General features: G+C 51.8%; 1 protein-coding gene across 4 annotated transcripts in view; it reads left to right on the forward strand.

Annotated features, from left to right (window-relative positions):
• The window catches only part of ARAP1 (ArfGAP with RhoGAP domain, ankyrin repeat and PH domain 1), an 82,412-nt gene that overhangs the window by 29,048 nt on the left and 32,361 nt on the right, over positions 1-21,003 (forward strand). For 2 of the 4 annotated variants that reach the window (XM_011993653.1, XM_011993655.1), the window contains exon 1: positions 15,524-16,029. Coding sequence is in view for 1 of the 4 variants with exons in the window: in XM_011993652.1 (XP_011849042.1) it covers positions 10,786-11,294 (509 nt within the window). In the remaining 3 variants the exon portion in view is untranslated. Of the gene's footprint in view, positions 1-5,328; positions 5,412-10,743; positions 11,295-15,523; positions 16,030-21,003 lie in introns of those variants that run through there. The other 2 variants (XM_011993652.1, XM_011993654.1) reach the window with 2 other exon arrangements.

The following is a 21,003-nucleotide window of genomic DNA, read 5'->3' on the forward strand; positions in this document are numbered from 1 at the left end:
GTGAAACAGGTCACTAGTCAGTAGTGGGTAGAGATATTATCAGGGAGTTGCTGGGCTGGTGAAACAGGTCACTAGTCAGTAGTGGGTAGAGATATCATCAGGGAGTTGCTGGGCTGGGACAGAGAAGGGGTGATGAGATTTGAACTCTGACCTTGGGGTTGAAATGGTAGGTAGAGAGCAGAAGGGCAAAAGTGTTGGTTCCAGCAAGAGGGACTCAAGCCAGACGTGAAGGACTGGCTGGCAAGGATTAGAGATTCCAGGCAACCCTTACCTCTGGACTGGGACTGAGTGCACCTGTGAGCCCAGCCAGGTCCTGGGTACCACTGTGGATGGCAGAGGAGATAAGAAAGGGTATGGACTCTTAGGATACTCCAGGATACATGGGGGATTGGGTGGAGGTGGACCCCCACAAAATGAGCAACCAAAGAGAGAGCAGAAGCAGTGCTGAGATGTGGGGCTCAGCCTTAGAGGACTAGGAGCTTGAGGGGGCAGTCAGGGTGGACTTTTTGGAGGAGGTGGCCTGGAGCCACCTGAAGATGGGAGGATGCGGTTTACTCATTCATTGTCAGCAGACAGTTTTGGGGGCTCCCTGTTTGCCAGGCCAGTGCCTAGTGTGAGAAGTGACATGGAGGAAGTCATGGACAGGGCCAGCCCAGCCTGGCTGGGGGTTGGGGTGTCACTGACGACTTGAGCAAGTCACTTCCTCCCTGGGGGTGTGTGTTTCTTCATCTGTAAACGTCAGAACTGAATGAAGTTGAATGACGGACCAAGGAGTGCTTGAAGGCACTGGGAACCATGGAAAGGCTTTGAATGGGGGTGGGACCGTAGTTGGCATAGCAGAGAGACGCTGGAGGGACACGAGAGAGAAGGAGAGTCAGGAAGGGGGTGTGGGGGTGCTGAGGCCTGACTGGGCCCTTGGGGTGGAGAGGAGGGAAATTCCTCAGCTCTTGGCTGTGCTGTCGCAACAGGATGACTTTCCCCTCTGCCAGGTCCCTGCCTTCCTGAGGATGAGGACTCAGTGATGTGTCATAGCAGCTGAGGGGCTTAAACCTCCAAACTAGGACTTGGATTAGGGTAAAGCAAGTGAGGCGCTTGCCTCTGTTGCAGAATTTGAGGGGGTACCAAAAAACTCAGTAATTAGCTGGGTTTGGTCACGAGATCCTGTGGTCCCCGCTACTGGGGAGGGGGAGGTGGGAGGATCACTTGAGCCCAGGAGGTTGAGGCTGCAGTGAGCCATGATCATGCCACTGCACTCCAGCCTGGGCAACAAAGCGAGACCCTCCCTGTCTCAAAAAAAAAAAAAAAAAAAAAAAAAAAAAGATACCTAAAATTTAAAAGCAATAACTATTTATTTAAAAAAGGTCAGTAATCGAGGTATATAATATTTAATGCCATTTAAAAATAAAAATGAATGCCAGAAATCCATGATGAGCAAAATATAAAACATTTAACATTTTAAATAAAAAGAGGACCAGTACTGATGATTCTGTCTTTGCCTCAGGCTGCAGTGTGGCTTAGCAAGGCACTGCTCTGAACTTCTTTTTCCAATTTGCTGCTTTCTCCAGGAAGCTTTCCCTGACCCCAGTCTGGTTGAGGGCCCCCTAGGCTGTTTTTACTGGATGATGGTATCTGATCCCTTCCAGCCTGAGATTCCTGGAGGGCCAGTCCAGGTCTGAGGTCTGGTTCATGCTTGCAGTGCCTTGAACAGGGCTGTTCCAAAGGGGTATCAGTGCCCAGTCACCATGTCTTTGAACTTAGCCAGATGCCCTTAGTGCAGGAATAGGAACTTGAGAGAGGCCCAGTAGGGAGCCAGGCTTTTCTCAGGGAGAGAAGTAGTTTCCTGTTTCCCAGACCTTGTCATTCCAGTGGGGGTGGTTGGGACCATCATCTATCAATCTGTGTTAAACCCTTAGCACAGTGCCTGGCCTATATATAGCAGGTGCTCAGGTTTTTTTGTTTGTTTGTTTTGTTTCATTTTTGAGCCAGAGTCTCACTCTGTCACCCAGGCTGGAATGCAATGGCGTGTTCTCGGCTCACTGCAACCTCTGCATTTAAGGTTCAAGCGATTCTCCTGCTTCAGCTTCCTGAGTAGCTGGGCTTACAGGCACCCACCACCATGCCCAGCTAATTTTTTGTATTTTTAGTAGAGACGGGATTTCACCATGTTGGTCAGGCTGGTCTCAAACTCCTGACCTCAAGTGATCCACCTGCCTCGGCCTCCCAGAGTGCTGGGATTACAGTCATGAGCCACTGTGCCCGGCCCTCAGGTTGTGTTTTGAGAGGCCATGAAGAGTGGTTAAGAGTTGATGGCCAGGCTGGTGGCTCACACCTGTAATCCCAGCACTTTGGGAGGCGGAGGCGGGTAGATCACTTGAGCCCAGGAGCTCAAGACCAGCCCGGGCAACATGGCAAAACCCCATCTCTACAAAAAAAAATGGAAAAATTAGCCGGGCGTGGTGGCGCAAGCCTGTAGTCCCAGGTACTTGGGAGGCTGAGGTGGGAGAATTGCTCGGGCCTAAGAGGCAGAGGTTGCGGTGAGCAGAGATTGTGCCACTGCACTCCAGCCTGGGTGACAGAGCGAGACCCTGTCTAAAAAATAAAGTTGAGAGCTACAGTCTCCAGTATGAATAGAGTGTAAGCCACAATGCAATTTTAACTGTCCAAGTGAAATTAATGTTAATAATATATTTCATCATGTAAACAATAGGGAGATTATTGAGATATTTTGCATTCTTTTTTTTTTTTTTTTTTTTTGGTGCTCAGTCTTCAAGATCCACTGTGTTCAAAATCTAGCACATCGTATTCCAGGGACCACATTTCAAATGTCCAACAGCCATATGAGGCTACTGCTGGCTGCTATTGGATAGCACAGGGCTAGACTATATTCATACTGCCTCCTTCTTAGGTGTGTGGCTTTGAAAAGTTATTTAACCTCCCTTTATCTCAGTTTCTTCATCTTTAAACAGCGATAGCAATCATATGTACCTCCCAGGGCTGCTGTGAGGCTTTAATGAGTTAATATAAAGTGCTTGGATACCTGGCATGCAGTAAGCACTGTTTATGTGGTCTCGTTTTCTTTTTCTTTTTCTTTTTCTTTTTTTTTTGAGATGGAGTCTCGCTCGGTGGCCCAGGCTGGAGTGCAGTGGCCGGGTCTCAGCTCACTGCAAGCTCCGCCTCCCGGGTTTACGCCATTCTCCTGCCTCAGCCTCCCGAGTAGCTGGGACTACAGGCGCCCGCCACCTCGCCCGGCTAGTTTTTTTGTATTTTTTAGTAGAGACGGGGTTTCACCGTGTTAGCCAGGATGGTCTCGATCTCCTGACCTCGTGATCCGCCCGTCTCGGCCTCCCAAAGTGCTGGGATTACAGGCTTGAGCCACCGCGCCCGGCCGGTCTCCTTTTCTTGTTTTAAATTGTCGTTTGAGTAGCACTGCCATTTTTGCCAACGCTTTCATCTGAAGTGCTAGCTACTTAAAGGTTGTTTTTTAAATACTTACTTTTGGGCTGGGTGCAGTGGCTTATGCCTACAATCTTAGCACTTTGGGAGGTCAAAGTGGGAGGATTGCTTGAGACCAGGAGTTTGAGACCAGCCTGGGCAACATAACAAGACCCTGTCTTTACACAAAATAACACAATTAGCTGGGCACTGTGGCATGTACGTGTAGTTCCAGCTACTTGGGAGGCTGAGGCAGGAAGATTGCTTGAGCCTGGGAGTTGGAGATTGCAGTAAGCTATGATTGCAGTACTACACTCCAGCCTGGGCAACAGAGCAAGACCCTGTCTCAAAAATAAAATAAGGCTGGGTGCAGTGGCTCACACCTATAATTCTAGCAGTTGGGGTGGCTGAGGTGGGTGGATCACTTGAGGTCAGGAGTTCAAGACCAGCCTGGCCAACGTGGCAAAACCATGTCTCTACTAAAAATACAAAAATTAGCTGGGCATGGTGGTGTGCACCTGTAGTCCCAGCTACTCGGGAGGCTGAGGCAGGAGAATCGTGCTTGAACTTGGGAGGTGGAGGCTGCAGTGAGCCAAGATTGCGCTACTGCAGTCTAGCTGGGGCGACAAAGTGAGACTCTGTCTCAAAATAAATAAAATAAAATACTTAAAAAATATATACCTGTTTTAGCCCTGTCCTAGGAAGTGATAATCATGGAGTTTACTTAAGATAAATACCTGTTTATGTGATTGTAAGATGTAAAATGTTCATGAATACCTGCTGAAGCCGTTATGCAGAGCACAGCAGTTTTGAAGTTAACCCTAGTGTTGGCAGACCTGACTGCTCTAGGCCCTGGGGAGGGAGACCTGTCTATGCCACCCCGCTGGTCACTAGCCCCACAGAGCCCTGGCCATCTGCATAGCAAGGGTGGTGGCCTGCCTAGGGGTGTCCTATTCTTTCTCCTTCTACCTGGAAGCGTCCGCTTTTGGTCTGTTTTCCTCAACCTCCCCTACATGTTTAGGGGCAGGGTCCTGAGGTCTCATGCCCCTGACTCAGTTATCCTACTTGTTCCCTTAGGCCACTTCATGGTCCCCAGGCTTAGTGGGGAAGGTCCTGTGTCCCTGGGTCCTCTAAGGTCCCCACCTCTCCTGACAGGCTCTGTGTCAGGAGACTTCTTTAGTCGTGGGGCTGCATTGTCCCTTCCTCACCCGTCCTGGGGCTGTCCCTTCCACAGTCTGCCCCTAGACACATCCCAGCACCGGTCTTGCGGGGCCAGAGAGTAGGGAAGTCCTGACTCCTCTTTACCACCTGTGCGGCCCCCACATCTGGACAGGCCTGTCTGTCTGCCTTCTCCCTCCAGGAAGGCCTTCCTCTGGTCTGACTTCTGTTGCCAGCTTCTATGAACATGAGGTTCCCTGAATCCTTTCCTCTTCCCTCTTCCTTCTCTTCCTCTTCTTCTACCTCTTCCCCATCTCTTCTTTTTTCTTTTCTTTTTTTTTTTTGAGTCAGGGTCTGGCTCTGTCACCCAGGCTGGCATGCAGTGACTCAATTACAGCTCACTGCAGCCTCCACCTCCTGGGCTCAAGTGATTCTCCCACCTCAGCCTCCTGAGTTCCTGGGACTACAGGCACACACCACCATACCTGGCTAATTTTTGTATTTTTGTTGTACAGATGGGGTCTCCTTATGTTGCCCAGGCTGGTCTTGAACTCATAGACTCAAGGAATTCACCTGCCTCAGCCTCCCAAAGTGCTGGGATTATAGGCGTGAGCTACTGTGCCTGGCGCCCATTTCTTCTTTCGTTTTCCCTGTCCCTCTCCCTCTTCCCCTCTCCTTCTCTGGCATCTCATAGTGGCCTTGCCTCATGGGCTTTCTCCTCCATCCCTGTCCTTGCAGCTTCTGCCTCAGGCCAAGATGAGGAGCCCTTCAGAATAGCTGCTGTCTCTGGGAGGACCCAGGCGTCCTTGGCAGCCCAGCTGGTGAGTCAGGAGATGGAGTGGTGGGAACAGGGCTGGCTGTGGCATGCTAGGCCTTAACATTGAGGTGGGGGGAGGCTTGAAGGAGGCTGACACCTGATAGCCCATTTTCCATTTTGAGAACTGAGCTTGAGAGGCAGAGGGTGAGGCCCAAAGAGCTTGCTACGAGCCTCCCAGCAGGCCTTGGAACCTTGGAACGGGGAGGGGGTATGGGACGAAGGGACAAGGCAGGGGCCAGCAGGCTGAATTTTGAGGGTCTGTGTGTATGTTATCTCCTCATTGGATTCCCCTCCCTGCCTGGCAAGTTTTGTTCCCTTTCTCATTCTCAGGCTCTATTCATGGTTATCATATTCCCTTTTAATTTTTATTTAGTTTTTGGAAAATGATACAAAATTTAAAAGATACAGAAGGGTATAGCGTCTCCTGTCTTCCCAGCTCTCAGTTCCCCTCCCCAAACTCAGTCTCATATATCCGTACAGTTTTCTTTGTTTATATTTGCGTATATATATAACATGTATATTTTTTCTTTTTCTTTAACCAAGATGTTTACATAACATTGTTCTGCATCTTGCTTTTCCACTTAACACATCTTTAATATCATTGTATATGAACTTTAGAATCTGCTGGTCTCAACAAATTCCAGTGGGTAATTTTAGTTAGGATGGTGTTAAAGTTTTAGCTTAACCCTGGAGGAACTGACATCTTTATGATGTTGAAGTGAAAAGTCTCCCTCTCCTCAGAGGTGCATTTCCAGGGAAGCTGGAGTTTGAGGTGCAGGGCTCCTTCCAGGATGTAAAGAGGGGCCCGAACAGTGTGTGCACGTGGTCATGTGTTTTTGTGAATTTTGCAAAAGTGACATGCTCTTAAGGAGAGTGTGTTAGTCTGTTTTGCATTGCAATCAAGGAATACCCTGAGTAATTTATAAAGAAAAGAGGTTTATTTGGCTCATGGCTCTGCAGGCTGTACAAGCATGGCACCAGCACCTGCTCAGCTTCTGGTGAGGCCTCAGGGAGCTTTTAGTCAGGGCAGAAAGCGAAGCCGGAGCAGGCGTGTCACATGGCGAGAGAGGGAGCAAGAGAGAAGCCGGGCTCTTTTAACCAGCTAGCTCTTATGTGAACAAATAGAGTGAGAACTCACTTGTTACTGTGGGGAGGGCACCAAGCTATTCATGAGGGATCTGTCCCTGTGACCCCAAACACCTCCCACTAGGTCCATCTCCAACATTGGGGGTCACATTTCAACATGAAATGTGGAGGGGACAAACATCCAAACCATATCATAGGGCGCCTAAATTGTGTAAGCTTCAGGCTCCATGAACTTCAGGCCCTATGAACTCTGGATCTTCCACTGTTCCCTCCTGTCCCTTCAGGCCTTAGTTTTCTTCCTAGGAGGAAGCTGGTAACTGTTGTCACCTTGCCCCCATGTGTCTTTTCAGAGATGCTTTGTTCACCTACCGGTGGCTGCACACTGCTCCATGTTCTCCCTTGTTTTTTTTTCACAGAGAGAAAATGTTATACAAACTGTTCTGCACTTTTCTTTACTCATTTAACAGTGTATCTTGTAGATCATCCCATGCCAATTGTAAGGAGTTTCCTCATTCTTATGGCTGCTCAGTATTCTTTTGCACAACTATACCATAATTTAGTTAACCAATCTCCCATTGGTGGCCATTTTGGTTATTTCCATTCTTTTGCTATTAAACAGAGGCACTGCAGCCAGTAACCTTCTATATATGTCAGTTCTGGCGGGTGCCAGTAAAAGTGCAGGCTAAATGCCTATGGGTGGCTGGGTCAACCATCTGCATCTCTTTTTTTTTTTTTTTTTTGCTGGGGGGACAAAGTCTCTGCCACCCAGGCTGGAGTGCAATGGTGCAATCTCGGCTCACTGCAACGTCCACATCCTGGGTTCAAGAGATTCTCCTGCGCCTCAGACTCCCAAGTAGCTGGGATTACAAGTGTCTGCCACCATGCCCGGCTAACTTTTTGTATTTTTAGTAGAGATGAGGTTTTACCATGTTGACCAGGCTGGTCTCAAATTCCTGACCTCAAGTGCTGGGATTACAGGTGTGAGCCACCGTGCCCAGCCCAGACGTCTACATCTCTTAGGGCTTTTACGCCTAGAGGCATTCCACAGCCAGTGAGGGGATGCCCTACCCCATTACCAGTGCCTGTATTTTCCAACTTTATTGCTCTTTGACAGTCTGATAGGTAGAAAGCAGTATTTCAGAATATTTTACATTCATATTTCCTAGTATGGGGGAGGTTAAGTTCCTTTTCAGATATTTAAGAGCGATTTATATTTTCCTTTCTGTAAATTTTTTCATTCATACTCTTTGCCCATTTTTCTGTTAGATGATTGATCCGTTTCTTATTTCTGCATGCTTTTCAGCTTTGAGGAAAATGAGCCCTTTGTGTGGAATATGAGTGGCAGATATCCCCTAGTTTGTTGTTTAGCTCTTGGCTTTGCTTATGGTGCTTTTTACCACGCAAGAATGCTTGATTTTTGTAGAGATGAATATTTAAGTCTTTTCTGTGTACCTTCTGGATTTGTTTCATTTTCAAAAGGCTTTTGACTCCCTGAAATGATTTATTATTATTATTGTTATTTTTTTTAGAGACAGTCTCGCTCTGTTGCCCAGGGTGGAGTGCAGTGGTGTGCAGTGGTGTGATCATAGCTCACTGCAGCCTCGAACTCCTAGGCTCAAGCAATTCTCCCACCTCATCCTCGCAAGTAGCTGAGACCACAAGTGTACAACTGGCTAATTTTCAGGGTTTTTTTTTTTTTTGGTAGAGACAGAGTCTTTCTGTGTTGCCCAGGCTGGTCTTAAACTCTTGGCCTCAAGCAGTCCTCTTGCTTTAGCCTACCAAAGTGTTGGGATTACAGGCATGAGCCACCATACCCAGCCCTAAGATGGTTTTGTCAATCCTTTCATTTTTTATTTTTTATTTTTTTTTCTGAAATGGAGTCTCTGTTGCCCAGGCTGGAGTGCAGTGATTTCGGCTCACAGCCTCCACTCCTGGGTTCAAGCGATTCTTCTGCCTTAGCCTCCTGAGTAGCTGAGATACAGGTGTTTGCCACCACGCCCAGCTAATTTTTTGTATTTTTAGTAGAGACAGAGTTGGCTATGTTGGCCAAGCTGGTCAAACTCCTGACCTCAGGGGATCTGCCTACCTCGGCATCCCTAAGTGCTGGGATTATAGGTGTGAGCCACCTCACCTGGCCATGGTTTTTTAAAATACTGAAATCTTTGATCCAGCTGTAATTTTTCTTGTTGTAAAGTGTGAGATAGGGATCCACATTAGTTTTTTTTGAGAGCGCTCTACAGCTGTCCCAACAACTTAATAACTGCTTGTTTCCCCACGAGTTTGAGAGGCTACTTTTGGTGTATCCTAAATTTGTATATGTATTTGGGTCTACTTTTGAACTTTCTGTTCTGTTTAATTGTTCTGTTCACGCACTGTAACCATATACTGTTTTAACCATTATGGCTTTATAATATGTTTTAACATGTGGTGAGGTTGACTCCTACTGTTTACCCTCCCCACCCTCCACCCCTGCGTCCAGAATTTTCCTGACTCTTCCTGCTTGTTTATTTTTCCATATGAACTTTCAAATCAGCTTGTTTAGCTTCAAAAAAATTATGTGTACATATTTAATTGGATTGTGTACATTTATAAAGTAACTTAGACATCATTAATCTCTTTATGTTGTCTTCTATCCAGAACTTACTATGCTCTGCCATTTGTCCAGGTCTTCTTTTTGTCCCTCAGTAACACTCCCAATTTTTCTTCCTATTGCTATTGTTTATCTCCTAGGAAGTTTATTCTTGGTGTTTTCTATTTTGTGATGCTCTTGTAAATGGAGTCTTTCATCCTGGTTTCTACCTGTTTATTGCCTATAAATGTTGATTTCTGTTATGTTAATTTTGTTTGTTTTTTGTTTTGTTTTGTTTTGGAGACGGAGACTTGCTATGTTGGCCAGGCTAGGGTGCAGTGGCATGATCTCGGCTCATGGCAACCTTTGCCTCCTGGGGTCAAGCAGTTTTCCTGCCTCAGCCTCCCGAGTAGCTGGGACTATAAGCGCCTGCCACCACACCTGGCTAATTTTTTGTATTTTAGTAGAGATGGGGTTTCACTGTATTGCCCAGGCTGGTCAACTCCTGAGCTCAGGCAATCCACCCGCCTCGGCCTCCCAAAGTGCTAGGATTACAGGCGTGCCCGGCCAGTCTGTTATATTAATTTTGAACCCAACTATCTGGTTGTTATAGTTTCTCAGTTGAGCCTCTTGGGCTTTCGAACTCAACACTCATATTATTGGCAACAAATGGATAGTTTATCTCTTCCTTTCTGATTTTAATACCTCTTATTTATTTTTGTTGTCCAGAGCTTTCAGGGCAATGTGAGGAATAATAATAACAACAGTAAAATGGATATCCTTTTCTCATTTAAGAAGGTATCCATTTATTTCTGTTTTAGTAAGATTTTTGTTTAAGTAAGCTGGATATTGAGTTTTATCATATGCCTCTTTAGTGTCTGTGGAGATGATCAGATGACTTTTCCCTTTGATCTGCTAATCATCTCTTCTGGTCACCTTCTCTTCATATCACCTCTTGACTACCACCAGGCCAGGAGCTCTTGACAGGGTGCAGGGGTAGAGCCTGAGTCCCCATTGCCTAGTGCCAGGCTATTTTGAAAGAACAAATGGATGAATGACCTTAGTGGGAGGGTTTACCCAATTCCAGGGCCAGGCCCCCAGAGGCCATGTGATGCTGGGTTTACTCACCTCCCACAGCATTTCACTTCCTCCAGGGGCATGGAGGTAGGGGGAGGCTAGTCTCAGCTCCCAGACTGGGCTTGCAGGAGGGACCAGCAGTGGTATACTTCAATGCTCATTAAGCCCTTGGCCTGGCCCTCACTGGGAACTGGTGCCTCAGAGGGAATTGGCCTTGCCCTGGGTCTTGCAGAGGGCAGTGAGGAGGAGGTACGAGACACAGCACCAATCATGCCACTGGCCATTCTCGCGGCAGTGGCCAAGGCTGTGTGTTGGGGTGTGGGGTGGTACCAACCCCAGAGATCATGGAGGGTTTCCTAGAGAAGTAAACATGAGCTGGATGCTGGGATAGCACAGGGGAAGGGTTGGGGAGGTTCAGGCTGAGAGAAGAGCCTTTGTGTTCAGAGACCTGGCAGCACCTGGCCTTGTTAGCACATGGAGCACAGGGGAGGAAGCTCCAGGACAGAACTTGAATCTATGGCTTGAGAGAGCCATGCAGACTGCTGGTGAGGGGACCTCTCCTCGGCAGCCTTGCCTCTGACCTGTGCCTGTCTGTCTATTCTAGCTCTGGACAGTCAGGCCAGTTGGGCCTCCGCTGGCAGGAACCATGGCAGAGGCTGGGGATGCTGCGCTGTCGGTGGCCGAGTGGCTGCGGGCATTGCACCTGGAGCAGTACACGGGGCTCTTTGAGCAGCATGGCCTGGTGTGGGCCACTGAGTGCCAAGGTCTCAGCGACGCCCGCCTGATGGACATGGGCATGCTACTCCCTGGCCACCGCCGCCGCATCCTGGCTGGCCTGCTCCGTGCCCATACCCCACCGGCCCCTGCACCCCGCCCCACCCCACGGCCTGTGCCCATGAAGCGCCACATCTTCCGCTCACCACCTGCACCCGCCACTCCACCCGAGCCGCTGCCCACCGCTACAGAGGATGAGGGGCTCCCCACTGCCCCACCCATCCCACCCCGGAGGAGCTGCCTTCCGCCCACCTGCTTCACCACTCCGTCCACAGCTGCCCCAGACCCTGTGCTGCCCCCACTGCCGGCTAAGCGGCATTTGGCAGAGCTGAGTGTTCCACCCGTGCCGCCCCGCACCGGACCCCCCCGCCTGCTGTTGAGGTGAGTGGATGCCACCCAGGGTGGGAGGCACACAAGCAGAGGATCCCAGAGGGTAGATGGAGTTTGTGGCTTTTGGTGCTGGGGTAAGAAAGGCGCTTCGGAATGCCAGGGGAACAGCGTGTGCAAAGCTTGGAGGATGGGAGAGCTGCCTGGTGACTCGGGAGGAGGGGAGAGCTGTCCAGGTGCTCAGCGCAGTGCCTGGGCTGCTGGGCGTGTGCCAGTGGGGCCTCCAGGTTTCTGTCTTGGGTGGCTGGGTGGACAGTCATGCCATCACTGATCCAGAGACCCCAGGACAGAAGTGAATTTGAGAGGAAGTCGAGTTCAGCTTGGGGCCTGGCAAGTGTGAGATACTGCCGGGCATCAGGGTGCATTTGGACATCAAGAGGCAACATGTGGAGGAAACGGAAAGCTGTGGGGTGGGGTTGGGGGTGAGGGGACTGCCCAGGTCCTGGTGCTGTGCTCTTTCACACCCTTTCTCCTTCTCCCACTGCCAAATGTCACCAAATCCTGGGACACTCTCAGGCCTCATCCGGCATGCCCTCCCTCCTCAGAACTGTTTCCCCTCCGGGGCTTCTGGTACCCTGTGTTTTCTTGAGTTTCCCCTGTCTCCTGTGGATGTTCCATGTTAATCTCCTTCACAGACGCCCTCCCTTCCTGGCATCTGCTGGGGTGCCCGGCTGTCAGGGAGCATCCGCAGACAGGGTAGGTATGTGTTTGGGGTGAGGGAAATTTGGTGGAACACTTGGGCGAAGTCAGGCTAATCTTGGAAGGCTTCTTGGAGGAGGAAGGGTTGTGTGGAGAGAGGTCTCCTGGTCCCTGTTTGTTTATTGCTGGGCACTCTGCTGGGCTCTGTGCTTCCATGGTCTCCATGATCCCTGCAGCAGACCTTCTGGGAGATTTGTGTGCTGGCTTCATGCAGGACATGAACGAATCAGAGGGAGAGCAGGGAGGGGGCCCTGGCTGGATTGATACCAAGGACATACTCAGGGGGCCTTATGGGGAGGGTCTGGGAGATTCTTCCCACCCAGGGAGGAGCATTAAGTCAGGGGGCCTTGAAGGCCAAGCTAGTGCTGTGGTGTTTTGAGGGTTGATTGGTGGAAGCACAAAAAGACTACATGCTCTTCCTGGGTTCACACAACTGGTAACAGGTATAGGGTCTCTCCAGGAACCTGGATGGAAGCTCAGATAGAAGTTTCCTGGTGCCCTTGCGCCCTCTAGTGACCATGCTTCTGCATGCAGGAGCGTTTTCTATTCCAACCCCATTAGCTTCGGGGAAAGAGAAAGAGACAGAGAGAGAGAGGGGATAGAGGAGAGAAGAGGATAGAGGAGAGAAAGTCTGTCTGTCTGTCTCTGGGGTTGGAAGTGGGTGAACAAAGGGAAGAAGCAGGGCCCTGGCCAGGTCCCCTCTCAGGCCCTTCCTGTGACTCCCGGACAGGCAGTGGAGGCCTGGATTCCTGCTTGGGAGGCAGGATGCCTGGGTCGGGCCCAGCTAGCTTTGTGACTCTGATGAGGACCTGCTCCTCTGGGCCTGTTTCCCCATCAGGTGCCCTCTGTGGTCCTCCACAGCCTCCTGGGCCCTCCTGGCACTGACATCTGAGTTCAGGAGGCTAGCTGGGTAGGAGGAAGTTCTGTCCACACCCCAGGGCCCCAGGGTACCAGCCCCTACTCTCAGAGCCTGTCTGAACGTAGCCATTTAGGCCACATGAAGAGGACGCCAGGCCCCATGGTCAGGAAGAGGTCTGGCCCCTTGTAGTTCGAGTACCCAAAATCTGTTCTGTGCTAAGAGAATTGGAAGAAAATTATTTCCTGCAATTTGGGACTATTCCTTACAACAGCAGAGTATGGTAGCAGGTAAGCTACCAAGCCTGGCTTCCTGTGTCCTGGGGTCTTTGGCAGTTGGAGTCATGGGCATCTGCAGTCCTCAGCTTTGTACACACTCTACTCAGAGAGTGTACAGTCTTCAAAGCCCTGTGGTAGAAAAAACTCACAGCAGATAGAGCCTCATGTGTGTATACCAGGCCAAGACCGGGTACTGTAGTGATCAGGGTGGGGGCCAACACGGACCCTGACTGGCCACCCTGTCCCCTCTCAGTCCCTTCCTGTGACCCCCAGCTCCATGGCATGTAGAAGAACACTGCTCCTGCCCACTCCCGCCTTGTGGGAGTCCCACCACAGTGTCTTATGACATGGCCTTCCTACCCCTGCTTGCAACCCCTTGTGATGGGGAACTCACTGTCTCAACCTTAGGGCCTTTCACACAAGGTCATGTGGTGGCTGAGGCCAGTCATCTCCAGGCTCCCCAGTGGAGTTTGGGGGTGGATGCGTGTGCATGTATGTACTCTCAGGGTCTTGAGTCAGTGTGAAGCATGTCTGGGCCAATCTGTGTATGCACCCATACGGATGGGTGTGGGTGGTAGTGCAAGCTGTCAGGGTGGTAGAATGTCTGTGCATTTACACAGACAGGTTCTGAGAGTGTGTGCTACTAAGATGTGGAAGCATGTAAGGATTTGTGTAGTTTCAGTGGTGACATGGAGTGGTGTGTATGTGAGTTTATTGAGACCTTCGTGCTCACATTACTGCTGTGGTGGGGACCCCAACAGTGTGTGAGTACATCTGTGGGTGTGCATGTGCTGTTTGAGCAGTACATGGCATTTGTGTTATTTGTGCACTGTCAGGCTTGAGCCAGTGTGTGCACGTGTGTGTACATGTGCTGCCAAGAGGGTGAGCCCATTAGGATGGCAGCTCCACTGGGGCCAGGATCCTAGTCGATTTTGTTTGCTGCAGAATCCCCAACATCTAGAACAGTAGTGGGTGCCTAATAGGCCCTTGGGAAATATATCGTGTGGGTGAGTCGATGAATGCCAACGTGAGCCTGTGTACTGCCATGTGCTGAGCTTGGGGTGCATGTGGGTAAACATGCATGTGACTCAGCACCCAGTGAGTGCCCTCAGCACAGCTGGGCCATAGGGCCCTGAGCTCACTGCCCCAGCTCCCTGTCCCCCATCCCACGACCCAACCTATGTCATCCCAGATGTTTTAGGAAGGGAGAGGTCTTCAGAGGAGACAGGTGGGAGGAACGAGGCTGCAATAGGGTTCTAGGCCACAGACCAAGGTTTAGGCAAATCAGAAACAAGCAAGAATGGAGTTTCCTCCTCCCAGCCCTGGCACAGCCCAGGACTCTCAGAACCAGTCTCATCATTCTGCCTGGCCTGGGAGGACTCTACATCACCCCCAGAGTCTGCACCCCCTGCCATTATTATTATCGTCATTATTATTAATAGAGACTAGGTCTCGCTCTGTTGCCCAGGCTGGAGTGCAGTGGTGCCATGATAGCTCACTGTAGCCTTGAACTCCTGGGCTCAAGCAATCCTCCCACCTCAGCCTCCCAAGTAGCTGGGACTACAAGTGTGTGCTACCACACCTGGCTAATTTTTAAATCTTTTGTAAAGCCGAGGTCTCCCTTTGTTGCCCAGGCTGGTCTTGAACTCCTGGGCTCAAGCAATCCTCCTGCCTCAACCTCCCAAAGCACTGGGATTACAGGTGTAAGCCACCGCACTCGGCCCCCTACCATTAATTTAAGCTCGTGGTGGGGAACTTGCTGAGGTTTCCAGAGATGCTGAGAAACGTGCCCAGAGTCACCCAGCCCGGCAGAGGGGAAGCCAGTGTCCAGACCCTGCCTCCTGGCTTCAGGTCAGGTCTACTCAGCTCTAAGTGCTGCAGACATGAGCCCTGTGAACTAGCTTCCCTGAGGGTGGCAGAGGGCTCATTTCTGATGTGAGGTTCCAGGGTCACGCTGCAGATCCCCTCCCAGCTTGCTCCGGCCTTTGGTGTCCCTCTCTGATACCTGCATGCCTGGAGGCACCTCAGGAAGTGGGAGTGTGTGCCCAGAAGGCAGCTGCCCAGCTGGAGCCACACTGCCAGGCTTCCCTCCTGTGCCCTTGACTGCCCCGCAGTCCAGCCAATCCCTGGTCTTCCTGGAGGCTGATCACTTGTTGCCAGGCCAGAACTTGCGCCCTTCAAAGAGCCTCTTTCCTAGCCTCTCTGTGTCTCCTTATGCGGGTGGAGTGGTGGAGAGGCCACTGCCAGGACTTGTCAGTCAGGACTTCCTGGGCATCCACCCTGTGAGGGCCTGCAAGACCAGTGGACACTGTCGGTTGTCTCATCCCAGCTTGGGTGGGGGTGCAGGCTGGGGGCGGGGAGGAAGTGTGTGCCCCGGGGGATTCTGGGTGACTTTTCGCTTTCTCAGTGTTTTCAGGAAGTGTGTGTGTTGGCCACGGCTATAGAGGGTGGAGGAGACAGAAAGCAGGAAGCCTCTAGGAGACCAGAGCTGGGTACAGACATACACACACACACACACACACAGACACACACACATAGACAGACACACACACACACACACTCTCTCTCTCTCTCTCCTTTCTCCTCTCTCTCTCTCTCTCTCTCTCTTTCTCTGTCCTCTTCCCTCCTGCACAGATCCACAGTTATACACAGAAACACGCACGACATAAAACTTGAAGACATAAATCACAGGTGCAAAGCCACACCTGGGCCCCAAAACCTCCAAGAGAACGCAGCCTCAGACCCACCCAGGGACCAGGGGCCAGGCTGTTTGGGAGACCAGCCCAGACGGGACCCAGGCTTACACAGGCAGGTCCACGACATTCTTGGACATACGCAGCCCGCCTGGCCAGAGCTGTGGGAGTCCTCAGCCCTAAGACCCAGCAGGCATCTGAGGGTAAGCGAGGGGCTGCCGTTGCTGTTGTTGCTGTCGGGCAGGTAGGAGGGAGGCCCTGGGAGGGCTGAAGTCCCTGTCTGTCACCTCTGGCCTGGTTTTCTGTGCTGCTCTCCTCCCCTTCTCTTTTTTTCTCTTAGGGTTTTGTCTTCTTTTACTTTCCCCACTTCTCTTTTTCTCCTGCCTTTTCCTTTTCTCCCCTTGTCTCACGCCTCCCTCTCCCCTGGGCTTTCTAGGTCTCCACCTCCCCATATGCCTCTCCTGAGTCCACCAGGAGCCCACGGTGCCTATTTTCTGGGGTTTTCTCAGACTCTGCCCCACAGAATGCTCCTCTTTGGGGTTCTTGCCCCTTGGGGGCCTGGTGCTGATCGCCTCACTTCTCTGCTCCCAGCTCCCTGCACCCCTCTGGGGGTTCCCTCGGGGAGGCTTAGTTTGGCTTATTTCACTGTCAGGTTCAAGGGTGCTGTGATTCTGAACCTCCCACCCCCAGATCGGGGTGATGGGGAGATGGTGTGCTTCTTAGCCCTCCTCCCCAGGACTGGTGCTGTAGTGGGTGCTTATGGAGTGTGGGGGCTGGTCTCCCCTTTCCTCAGTTACCGTAGATTCCTAATGAACTCAACAATCCTGTGCTCGGGTTACTGGGGACATAGACCTCTAACCAAGTCCTATCCACACACCTGGCGCTCTCTAGCCCTGCCCTGTGCCCCTGGCTCATGTTTTCCATAGGGCCCAGCAGATACCTGCACCTGCTCTTACTGCCAGGCCAGGCCTGGGCTGGACCCAGGAAGGGCTCAGTACTTCTGTGAGCTCCCTGAGGACTAAACTTCCTCCCGCTGCTGCCCTCAGGAGCCAGCACAGGGCCAGGCCTGGGAAGTGCTTAGAGCTGCCATGGGAAAGGGACCTCTGCCACCTCCTGCCCAGACGGCAGGGCTGGCCAGTGGGGAAGCTGAGTGTAGGTCTGGTTGTGGAAGGCCAAACAGGTTGTGTGGGCTTAGAGGAGGGAGCGGTTTGATGGACTTCCTGGAGGAGGAGGCATGTCCTGAGCACAATGGAGTTAATAATCCCGGGTCAATACGTGGAAAAAACGCCCCCAGCAGAATGCTTGGCACATAGTGAGTGCTTAGCGAGTGGTAGCTGTTGTCCCAGGGAGAAGTGCTGAGAGCTGGGTGAAGGCGCAGTTGTGAGGATGGGCTCCAGGTTAACTGGGCGCTGCCGTGTGGAGAGGCTGGGGAGCTACTGACCTCCAGTGATGAGGATGCGAGTAGGGTGGTGGTCATTCAGTACACACTTACTGAAAGTCCCCTCTGTGCTGGGAACTGCTGGTGGCTTGGAGAGGACTGGCCCTAGGGGCTCCCGGCTTGTGCCGAAGTTAAGAGAGGCAGACTGTGGACATCCCATTCTAGCAAGTGAGACCCTAGGAAGGGCTGTCTATGCTGGGGGCTTGGCAGAAGTGAGCAGAGCAGAACCAGGAGAGTGCTGGAGGGGATGACCTTTGAGTTCATGATGGAGGAGGAAGGACGAAGCCACAGAGGAAGCAGGAGGCATAGGACTGAGGCCTGGGCCCCTGAGAGTCCAGAGCATGATTGAGGAAGCGGGCAGCCAGGACAGTTTACCACTGTGGAAAGGGGACATCAGGGTGGGACACAGGTGTCCCCAGATCACTGGACCCGCAGCCCTGATGGTGAGAGTCCAGGGGCTGGGATTGGGCCAGGTCCCCCCAAGACCTGTGTGACAGCTTGTGGGGAGGTGGTGACTGTAGGATGGGGTTAGATCTGGGTCCTCAGTCCTCTGAGGCAGTTCAGTGAAGCACACATTGACTGATATGACCATATTGAGTGATTGGAATTGTGGGGAGCCCCAGGGAGGCCCCATATCAGCCTGAGATGTGAGGGGAGGCCTGCAGTGGTGGGGAGGATGGATGTATGATTTAGGGTTTTTGTAGGAGGAGTAGGAGTTGGCCAGGCAGGGGAGGGTGTTCCAGGTGGAAGGAACAGGGTATCAAAGGCCTGTAAGTATGCATTGATAGACTGCAGCTCAGTCAAGGAGGGCTGGAGTGTGAGTATCAGGGTGAGTCCAGGGTCAGCCTGAGATATGCAGACTGCTCCACTCTGTGGCCTTCCTTCTGTCACAGTGAGACCTGGTTCTTTCGGCCAGAGATTGGTGTAGACAGAAAGATAGGAAGGGGTGGGGGTGAAGGAAAAGGAGATGGCATCAGAGGCTGCTAAGGCTATGAAGCTGGTTCCTGGCTCAGCCTGTAGGGCCTGGGTCTCCTTCAAGTTGAAGAGGTTCTGCTGATGCCATGTGCAAGTGGCCCTCCTTTAGTGAATTATCAGTAAGCCTGGAGACAGATTAGCGAGGAAACTGAGGCTCAGAAAGGAAGGGACTTACTCAAGGTCCCAAACCAATGAGTGGTTGAGCTGGGTTCAAGCCCAGGTCTGCCTGGCTCCAAAGCCCTGTCTCTGGTTAATTGAGTAATCACATATCTCATCTGACCTGGGACAGGCCCTGTTTATGCCTACTGCCCTGACATATTTATTAATTGTGCCTCTTTTAACTCTTAGAAGTGTTTCTGGTTTATACAATGAACTATGTGGTCATGGGTAAGAGGAGGGTGACGGTGGGCAGGGCTGTGATGTGTTCCCTCTCAGATGGGTCCTGAGACCTGGTGGCCCGTGGGAGGAGGCTGGCCTCAGAGAAGCCTTGGGACCGTGGCATGGCCTTGTTTGTTCAGCTGTGGTGCTGGGCTGCCAGGGTTCAAATCCCAGCTGTGGCATCAAAAACAAATAACCCAACAGCCCTGTGCCTCCGTTTCCTCCTCTGTAAAGTGGAATCATGACAAGCCTTACAGAGCTCTGTGAGTAGATGAATGAAGAATCCATGCCAAGTGCTCAAAAAATGCGTGGGAACACACACACATAGACACGCACAAACACAGTTAATGAATCCAGGTGTTTGTAAGTCCCTGCTGAGTACTGGAGATACCCCAATGAGGATGGGAGGTCCATGGTCTGCCTCTCGACTTCTGCACAAGCTGCACCCTCCTCTTACCCATTCTGCATTCTGCATACCCCCCATGTCCCCTAACCCCCAGGCATGAGGTCTGCTGTGTGTATTTTCTCTGATTCTATAAAATAGATTTAAGCTGAGGGCCCAGGCTGGGGTGAACCAGCCCCTTAGCTGCCTGGGGTGGCTAGTCTCTTGGGAATAGTGGGTAAGCACATGGGTTCACATGCCCCTTGGGTAGAGGAGAGAAGACTGAAGGAGCAGGGAGCTGCAGTACAGGGTGAGTGGGGAGCAGCTCTGTGGGAGAATCTTGGAGGTTGCCTAGAGGAGGAGGCTGGCTGAGCTGCATTTTGAGGTGGAGGTGGGCTTCTGTGGGCTTTGGGAGGGAGAGGGCAGAAGAGGATGAAACTGTGTGAAGGCTTGGAGGTGTTGCCATTGAGGACGTGGTCCAGTGGGTGACAAGTCAGTGGGTGACATCCAAGCCAGGCCTCAGCTGAACCTCGGGATTGGAACGGGGCCTACTCTTAGGGGTGCAAGCAGTAAGAGGCTGGGACTTGGGCTATGGTGGGGGCATTCTCTGGGCCCTGTTCTCGGTAGGGGGTCACTGCGTTTTCCCTGGGGTTTTCCCACATGTTGTGCCTTCCGGAAAGCACTTCTCCTTTCCTGGGCTCCGTCCTGACTCAGCAGTGCCCTGATATCCTGTGGTAAGCAGGCAGTCAGGGAGCAGCCAGGAGACTTCCTGGAGAAGGTGGCTAGAATTTCCCTGATGCTTCTGAGAGGTCCCTTTGTTCCACCTTCATCAGACACGGTCCCTTCCCTGTGGAAGCTCCGCTGGGAGAGGAGCCCTATGCATCGGTTTCCCTCTGCCTTCTTGCCGTGACAGGGCAGTGATGTGTCCCCTCTCAGATGGGTCCCGAGACCTGGCTGTCCATGGGAGGAGGCTGGCCTCAGAGGAGCCCTGGGACCCTGGCATGGCCTCGTTTGCTCAGCTCTGGTTCTGGGCTGCCAGGGTTCAAATCCCAGCTGTGGCATCAAGAACAAATAACCTAGCATCCCTGTGCCTTGGTTTCCTCCTCTGTAAAGTGGAATCATGACGAGCCTTACCTGACAGAGCGCTGTGAGTAGATGAATGAAGAATCCATGTCAAGTGCTGAGAAAATGACTGAGAACATACACACGTAGACACACATACACACAGTTAATGAATCCGGGTGTTTGTAAGTCCCTGCTGCATGCTGGAGATACCCCAATGAGGAAGGAGGGTGTGGAGCTTGCTTCAGGGAACCCGCCTGCTGCCCGAGATGGGTAGACCCCTCGCAGCTGATCAGGACAGTGATGGGAGATGCACTGTGGTGCCAGAGGAAGGGGGCTGATGCTGCCGGACCCCAGGGATGAGGACAAGCAGGTGGGCAGTTTTTATTTATGGCTACCACCTTCCCCTCAGCTCTGGCCCTCAGACCTGGGGGAGCTTTGGGAGCCAGGCTCCCTCCATCCTGCTTGGCATTGGAGGGACGACACCCATCCCCATCTCCTTGGACTGAGGTCTGACTGGCCCTGGCCTGACAGCTTGGAATTCTGCTCTCTGCCGATCCCAGGCTGGGTTTCCAAGGCCCCTTCCTCTTGGGCTCTGGGAGGTAGCAGTGATGGTTTGATCTGCCCGTCAAGAAGTCTCTAAAGGAGGCCAGGCACGGTGGCTCAAGCCTGTAATCCCAGCACTTTGGGAGGCCGAGACGGGCGGATCACGAGGTCAGGAGATCGAGACCATCCTGGCTAACATGGTGAAACCCCGTCTCTACTGAAAAAAAGAATACAAAAAACTAGCCGGGCGAGGTGGCAGGCGCCGTAGTCCCAGGCTGAGGCAGGAGAATGGTGTAAACCCAGGAGGTGGAGCTTGCAGTGAGCTGAGATCCGGCCACTGCACTCCAGTGTGGGCAACAGAGCGAGACTCCATCTCAAAAAAAAAAAAAAAGTCTC

The sequence above is a fragment of the Mandrillus leucophaeus genome, unplaced genomic scaffold, assembly GCF_000951045.1.
Source record: "Mandrillus leucophaeus isolate KB7577 unplaced genomic scaffold, Mleu.le_1.0 Scaffold432, whole genome shotgun sequence".
Classification (NCBI taxonomy): Eukaryota; Metazoa; Chordata; class Mammalia; order Primates; family Cercopithecidae; genus Mandrillus; species Mandrillus leucophaeus.